This window comes from Lepisma saccharinum, chromosome 17, assembly GCF_977018435.1.
Source record: "Lepisma saccharinum chromosome 17, izLepSacc3.1, whole genome shotgun sequence".
Taxonomy (NCBI): domain Eukaryota; kingdom Metazoa; phylum Arthropoda; class Insecta; order Zygentoma; family Lepismatidae; genus Lepisma; species Lepisma saccharinum.
The window spans coordinates 8,986,194-8,994,643 of record NC_139245.1 but is presented as its reverse complement, the minus strand read 5'-3'; the positions used below and the strand labels follow the sequence as shown (position 1 = coordinate 8,994,643).

General features: G+C 36.5%; 1 protein-coding gene across 7 annotated transcripts in view; it reads left to right on the top strand.

Moving 5' to 3' along the window:
* The first annotated feature begins 273 nt into the window (after positions 1 to 273).
* The window catches only part of Eb1 (microtubule-associated protein RP/EB family member 1), a 30,772-nt gene continuing 22,595 nt past the window's right edge, over positions 274 to 8,450 (top strand). For 4 of the 7 annotated variants that reach the window (XM_083138904.1, XM_083138899.1, XM_083138905.1 and 1 more), the window contains exons 1-2: positions 461 to 596; positions 6,949 to 7,116. In XM_083138904.1, the coding sequence (XP_082995030.1) occupies positions 6,957 to 7,116 (160 nt within the window). In that variant the 5' untranslated portion in view covers positions 461 to 596; positions 6,949 to 6,956. Of the gene's footprint in view, positions 349 to 460; positions 597 to 675; positions 765 to 1,099; positions 1,254 to 6,948; positions 7,117 to 8,450 lie in introns of those variants that run through there. The other 3 variants (XM_083138901.1, XM_083138902.1, XM_083138900.1) reach the window with 3 other exon arrangements.

The following is an 8,450-nucleotide window of genomic DNA, read 5'->3' as shown; positions in this document are numbered from 1 at the left end:
TCTTGCAACAACAAAACATGTACTCATTACTTGTCGACAAAGCACCTCGCACACATGAATAACCTATTACTATTGCCTAAGTACTAAAACAGCAATCCAATCGTGGATTTTGCTTACCAGAGACAAATTTTAGAAACTAGCAATCCGAAATTAAATCAAGTATGCCACTGACAATTACGAAAAAATAACATTAATTTTGAATTTTTGTTTATACTTCGAAATCATATATTTTATGGAAATTTTAGAGTTCTTGTCATATCTCTCATTCAGGATTGTGAAGTCATGAAGAACGAACTTGGGCGCGCTGCTATTTTCAGGGATAAGTTTTATTCTACATTTCATTATTTGGTAATGTAATTACATTTTGTTTGAGCCGTTAGTCTATTTATTAACTCATTAATATTCTATGAACAGTTGACATTAAACACTGTGAACGTGTTACTCAATAAAAAAAAGACAAACTTTTTACGAAATGTTGTTGCGCTTATGACTAAAATAGTCAAGGCAGAACGACAAACATTTGAACATCGCGTACGGTTTGTGATTCAGAATTTGGAGGCGGTTGGCATTCTAAGGTGAAGGTACTCGAACTCAATGTGAGTTATTTGTTGCTGGTTTTGTTTTTTTATATTATATTTCTATACATTTCGTATGATTTATTTATGTTCATGCCTACAGTTTTTACCATTACATTTTGGTATACTCTCAGGCTTTTATCTTACCTGTTGTTCGAAAGTACGTGTGGTTTTGGGAAGGGACTGTCGGTAAGTTACTTCCGTGTGATAATTTATACCCCACTTTCACGTCTTGACCGCATAAAATACACTTCAAACGAAAGCAAATTCGTGTTTTTTTTAATTCATAGTAACCTTTAAGTAACAGTTTTACAAAGAAATGTATTTTCGCCTTCTGTTCCTGTGGCGTGGTTCATGGTGACATTAGTAAACCGGTCATCGGGTCGCATACGTAACAAGTTGCGTACGTCGAACTATGTCAAATTTGTTTCCAGACAAGTAGTTTTGAACAGGAATAAATGTGACTTCTCTTAGATTCTGTTTTATTGTATTTCTTGCTGCTTCCAGAAATATTTGGCGCGCTTCTGAAAACAAGACGGCAATATTTATGTGGCAGCTGAAAGATTCAGTGAACATTGAACAAGGGTAACGGTCACTGAGACTGCAGGTCGTGACTAGAATTTTACTACATGTCATTTCGTGCGCATCGACAGATCCTGAAAGTAATGGTAGCTATTTGTAAGTATTTTAATTTACGAGAATACGTTTTCTCGCCAAGACAATAAATTCGAGTCTGTTCTATAGATTGATTTTTTGGACGTCAAAGATTTTGCCCTGCAGTATGCTTGGTATTGTAATTTCAATATTATGTTCGCTTTTGTTTCTCATTATATTCATTGCGACTGAGATAGAATTATAACATGTTGAAATACATGTTTGAACGACCAGACAAAAATAATACAAGCTCTAACTGGGAATCAAACCCTGGACTACATATCAATATTGATATGTGTTGCAGGGTTTGATTCCCATATTTCTTGCAATGTAGGTAGTCATAAATGTCCATTCGATGTAAAAAGTATTCGTACACCTCTATTCGTTTTCATATAAAGTGTTTCTGTTGTAGCTAGTAATTTTAGGCACAATATCATAGAATGTCATAAAATACGATTAAAGTATTATGATTTGACTTGTGCTAGATATTTGCAATAGACTAGCCTTGAAATGAGGTCCAGAGTATTTTTGCAACTTATTAATCACCATCTTAAATGTTTTCCACCATAAGCACACATAGTCCCAGTCTTGCCCCGCTCCAACCAAATAACTTCAGACTTGCCCTAAGTTAATAAAAAATTAAGCATTGGAGTAGTGAAGCAATTAAATTAAACCAGATATCGAACTGACAGGCACTTGCTGATACTGCTATACAGAAGCATATCAGGGTAAATTTCTCGTATCGGACAAACGGCTGAAATTTGCTAGTTCATTTAATTTGAATATTCGTACTTACGTATTCTGCATTGAGAAACATTGCTGAAGGTGGCATTTCGCTTATTTCACGGAAATAAGCTCTATTTGCGACATATCGAGTAAGTTTTCTTCGTTTCTTTTTGCCTTCGGTAACACGCAAAATGGCGGTCACAGTTTCACTACCGTACTTGGCATACAGTGTTTCCACCCCACTGCACCCAAAAATACCTACGTAGCCCCACAAACCATTGACGCATAGCCCCACGAACCATTCATATATAGCCCCACGAACCATTTCCGGTAAGGTTAGGTTAGGTAAGGTCACTATAGGTTACAATAGTTAAAAATTGGTTTCGAAAAATTATGCGTAGCCCCACGAACCATTGGCGCATAGCCCCACGAACCATTGACACATATCCCCATGAACCATTGACACACAGCCCCACAAACCATTGCGGAAACGTACCTTCTTCAGTTACAAAAACACGTGTTTGGAAACACTGACCGGGATTTTGTCATCACACACAGGTTACATCCACCTGGAAGTAAATGGATGCAAGAGCTTTCGTGCATCGGTCACACATTTATATCGAAAAATAGATGATTTACCGGCAAAATTCAATGAACGATGCAAGAAAACACTTCCCCTAACTTCCACAAGTCTAAAGAAAGTGCATTCGGTAAGTAATTTCTCCTGTAAATTTCAAGAAATCCGTTTGTCCGATACAAGAAATTTACCCATATAAGTAACCAGTGAAAGAGCTTGACAAATTTAACCCTTAAACAGAAACATAGGTCGTTACTTCATAATTAGAAACATCCGGTCTGAGAGACCTTATTTTTTAATATTTGTTATTACATTTTTTCAAAGATTTTTAGACAATAAAAGAGCAAAATCATGATTAGTAACTAAAACTTATTGAAAACTAAAATTACTTGGGAACAAAACTAAGAAAATGTATTATGTAAATCATTTCCAACCTTGGCATTGAATACGTAATGTGAAACACCCGGTCTGCACGTTTTCAAACAACAATAAGTCTCTCGTTACAAACGGTCACAAACTGAGCAGTAACATGTGCAGAGTGTAGACAAGTGGTTGATAATAAGGTAATGTGGAGGGGGGAGAGACAGCTCAATCAGTGTTGCCACACTGTAGAACTACAAAACAGTAAAGGTCTCACAGACTGATGTTTCTGTTTAAGGGTTGAACCTAATATGGTAGCAGGAGGATTAGATTAAGGTAGTGAATCTCAAGAACCAAGAGGTTTAAATTCCATAAAATAAGCCGCCTCATTCAGACTTCTAGAAATGTAAATTGTGTTTTATCATTGACTACTACAGAAGAAATGCCATGATATTGTCCTCTCAAGTTTTATGGTATCACTGCCAGCATAGTGGAAATTACTTCTAAAAAAGAAGATAATACTTCAAAAGATACTTTGAGACCTATATTTTTTTTTACATCTATTTCATAGTGCACTTGCATGACTTTATGCTTTATCTAGCAGTAAGCTTTATGATTTTTTGAAGTGCACATAATTTAACTATATTGTAGGACTGTTCGGAAATATCTCAAAGTTTGTAGTATTTGTTGCTTGTTACCTACCTGTATTTTATTTATTTTGAAATGAATACATGCCAAGCACTGGCGTACACAAGGGAGAGCTGATGGGGCCCTTTTTTTTTTTTTTTTTTAACTATGCTTGCCTAACCTAACCTTATCAGAAATGGTTCGTGGGGTTATCTGTGAATGGTTCGTGGAGCTATCCGTCAGCTACCCGTGCATAAAATACAATTTGCACATGTGACTAACATGAGAGTAGGTATTTTTCGGTGAAGAAGGTTGGAAACACTGCATACCCACAACGGTAGTCAACCTGTGTGTTATATTGCCATATTGTGTGTTAGGGAAGCGTAAAAAGGAATAACAAAAACTACTCTCTATGTGAAAAATTGTTTGTTTTCGTGTAAGAAGCATAATGGCACCTTGAACTATGTTCCGCTATACACAATTGGTAAGTACGAACCATGCGAATCACAAAATATCCGATTTTATTGTGTCTCCGATATAACAAACTGTTACCAGCTTTTGTAGTAAGTAAAATAGCTGTTGCAAAATTTAGGCTGCGTTTTAATTCTGAAGAAATCTGTAGTCTAGCAGATGAATGGTTAGCCTTAACGTTTGGCACAGGACACGTTAGATTTCTAGGGTTAAGAGGAGGTTGCATAAATGACCGTGCTTATAATTATCTGCTCTCTCACACTTTTTCATGTGTGTGTGTGGTAAGATACTTACGTCGGGAAATACTAAGGCAATTGAATGTAAAAGTCCTGACCTACTCAAAATGATAACATGAAACTAAGAGCGCCTAACCTGTTTTTTCTGAAACACATGCAGACACACAGGAGCATGATTATGATTAGAAGTAAATTTTACATGAAAAGAATGATTGAGCTTTTTTGCACATAAGTGTTTTATAGGTGGCAAGATTAGCCCATGTTCTGGTCAACATTAAACAAATGGTTGCATGCTGTAAGATATTTGTATGTTAGTGTATATGATGGAAACATTTTCCTGTAAAAAAAGATTCAAAAGTTATCAGTAGTCTACTTCAGTATGTGCTTAGACATGTATAGAATTCAATTCATGGAGAAAATACATATGCATACTGATGACATCTAGGTAAATTATTCAGAACTATAGCTTAAGGGTGTTTGTTTGCAGAGACTAGAACATAAATCGAAATTTTGTATGCAAACCATTGGAAACCATGAGCACATGATGGGTTCAGCTTGCCATGTGCTTCGTTTGAATAGGATTGGAATAAAGTAATGGAACATATTTGTATACACCTGTAGTTCTTTTTCCCTCAATTTTTGTCACCCAACTAAAAGGTAAAGTGCTCCCCTGTGCATAGCATCATGCCATGAAGGCATATAGGGGGTGTGGGGTAATGCCCCACACTTTCTTGATCCGGTTGTGAGGGGGGGTGATGTGATCAGCATCACGCCCCTGACTGCCTTTACCCCCCAGGGTTTCCCCCAGGTACCCATGTTATTCGACACTGGGTGGGTGCCGGGGCCGCTTCCATCGTTAGAAAAGTTTACGGATTTGAACCAGCCAGGGATCGAACCCGGGACCTTTAGCATGGTAGTCAGATGTGTTACCGACTGAACCACCGTGGCCACTTGTCACCCAACTCACGAGGCATTTGTAAATGATTGCTCACATGGTTGATGGGTCCTATTTATAGTTCATTGCTCTACATCATATTCTCACTTTGAAGTGTGTTGTAATTTCTTTCATTATGAAGCAGTCAAGTTAGAAAGTTTCACTACCCAGTCATACATATATTTACTTCGAGTGTTGTATGTAATCTATGATCTACAACACTTAGACCTCCAAGCTGGAATCTTAGTTCCAAACTTTCATAACATAAAACAATTACTGTAAATGTAGGAGAGGTTACATTGAAATTAAAACCAAAATATTTTTTAGGCTAGTGTTCATGCACTACTGAGATAGTGTAGTTTTTATTTTTAAAGGAAAACACAGAAGAGGAAGGAATTATCTATGAAGTGAAGTGTAAAGAATGTCAGTGTGTGTACATAGGAGAAACAAAAAAGAGGCTAAAAGACAGGTTGAAACAACATAGGCATGATGTAAGACTTAAGAGAGAGAGAAATGCGATATTTAAACACTCGAGAAAAGCAGGACATGACATAGAGTGGGATGAGGCTAAACAGATAGGAAGGGAGAAGAGAGTACTAGTGAGAAAATGGAAGGAGTCCAAGGAAATAAAGAAAAGAGAAGAAGACACAATGAACTGGAATGGGGGACTCAAGATAAACAAAGAATGTAAGAAGGTGTTAGAAAGAGTGTAAAGGAAAAATAGCATGAGATAGAGATTCCAACCACTTTCCAGATGAAACAAAATGTTTAGCTAAATCACCTGTCAGGTGAAAGTACAGTTGACAAGGGAAGGCCATCTGCTGGAATGTTCCAGAAACAACTTTCTTATCTTGTGTGTGGGTGGGAGTAATTTTTGTGTATATATATATATCTTCCCGTTTTGTACCTTTCGTTTGTATTTGGTACAGAGTCTGAAGAAGACCTTGCTAGAAGATTGAAACATTACGTTTAGTTTGTTTTAAAATAAAATAAATTTCTGCCTTGATCAGCATATTGAGTTTTTCATATCATGGAAACCAGGCTTAATGGTGTCACAATGGAGGTAACATGGGAGGAGCAGTATCGAGCAATCAAATTCTGTTGTCGTTTACAGCTGTGATGGTGAAAAGGTGATGTTTTTCTGGAATCTGTTATCACCGGTGATGAGTCAGGGTACACCTCTACGACCCAGAATCACCTGTGTTCCACATTCCCCTTATATACCTGGCCTAGCCCCTGTGACTTTTTTCTGTCCCCTGCACTTGAAGCTATGGGACAATAGTTTTGCGGACTCGCAAGCAGTGCTGAAGAAATGTAAGGACATTCTCAAAAATCTTGCAAAGAATGGCTTACATCATGTTTTTGTGGACTGTCAGAAATATTGTCATAAGTGCATTCAGTTCGGGGGACTATTTTGAAAAGAAGTTCATGTAACCCTTCCACCAGAGTAAGAAAGATCTGGGGGAAAAAATCTCTGTTTTTTTGATCAGCCCTCGTAGTAACTAAAGATTATGAGTTAACCATGTACACACCTCAAATAAATTTTAACATATATGATCATCGTAAGTATACTACTTGTCATTACTCTGTATGCTTAACCATGAAGAAAAACAGTATTGATAAAAATAATGTAGTCATTAGTGGAACATAACTTTTATGTGTATAGAATGCATAAAATATAGATGAGATTTTTTATATTTAGAGTATTCAAATATATTAAAATATCATTTGCATGTAACTGATACAGTATACTAAAGCTTTTAATATCTTTCTTTCATGTGTTTTCAGATTGAAAAATGGCAGTGAATGTGTATTCAACAAATGTAACCACAGAAAATCTTAGCCGTCATGATATGCTTGCCTGGGTTAATGACTGTTTACAGTCAAATTTCACCAAAATAGAAGAATTGTGTACAGGAGCAGCATATTGCCAATTTATGGATATGCTTTTTCCAGGTAAGTCAATGTGATTTATTTGTTTGAAAAGAATTTACAATTTTTTAAAAAATAATAGTTGACGACTTTAAAATTAAGTGCTGCTAATTAGAACTCTCAAAACTGTTACCAATAGAGGAGATAGGGACGTGCACTGGAAGTACACAACACATTAAAAAGGTAAGGGGGAAAGGAAACCTTAGAGAGAGTGGAAAAAGCCAGCTGTTCTCATAATACTAAAATCATTAGTTAAAACACTCATAATCTCCCAACATTACTGATGAAGATCTGGGAAGATTAAAACTTTTCTGTGAAAGGTAACCTGTACATATAAGCACCATGCCATGTAGGCACATTTAGGGGATGTGAATGTAGGGCCCCATATATTCTCGATCTCAGCCATTTTGGAGGTGCTGTGATCAGTACCATGCCCCGGCAACCTTTATCCCCCAGGGTTGTCCCTGGGTACCCATTGATTTTAGGCTGTGTGAGCCCCGGAGCAGCTTTATGCAGGGACAAGGCCAAAAAAATTACAACCTTAGATCACCCACACCAGGAATCGAACAACGGTTTTGGAAATTTTGCGTAATTACGGAAGAGTTTGAACTGTCCGCCTTTGTCCTTGCTCTTTCCCTGGACCCGTAATTGTCTGATGTTACTTAAAATGTTCTTTTTACTCATTCTTACATTAGAATTTAAATTGTTCAAAAAGATGCAGTGGTTGAGAAGTTACAGCCTTTTATCTTCAATTTATCCCATAGTAACAAAAGGGAAACAAATTGCTTTTTGAAACGGCACTTGTTAATAATAGTAACAATTGATGTATTGGTTTGTAATATAAGTATATAATACCTTTAGATGTTAACTAAAGATCAAAAACTACAGAATTGAAATATCATGTGTAGTTTTCAAGAAGTGGCACATTAATTGCTGCTGCGCACAAACTGGTCAAATATCGGCCATCCATCCTCATATGGAAGTCGAAATTTAGACCAGTTTCGACCCATCTGGCTTCTAAAGGTTAAGAGAAATCATCTATATTAAATCGCCATGCCATCATTTTATTGTGTATTCAATTTTTAATTACATTGGTCTGAATTTTCTTGCTGCAGTACAGGGCACCATTCTTTATAAATTCTCCTCGTTATTCAGTTATTACAACTTACATTATAATTTTTAATGTGTCACATTCAATTTGAAAAGCAAAGAAAATTTGTGGTGAAATTTTAATCAGGCATTTTGTGTTGAAGTGATCGTTGGCATATCATTACATATCTCAATGTTAGGGACAACTGGTTGTTTATTAGCATGCAATATTAATTGTACATTGCAGATGCAGAACAGTAGTGGTTAGT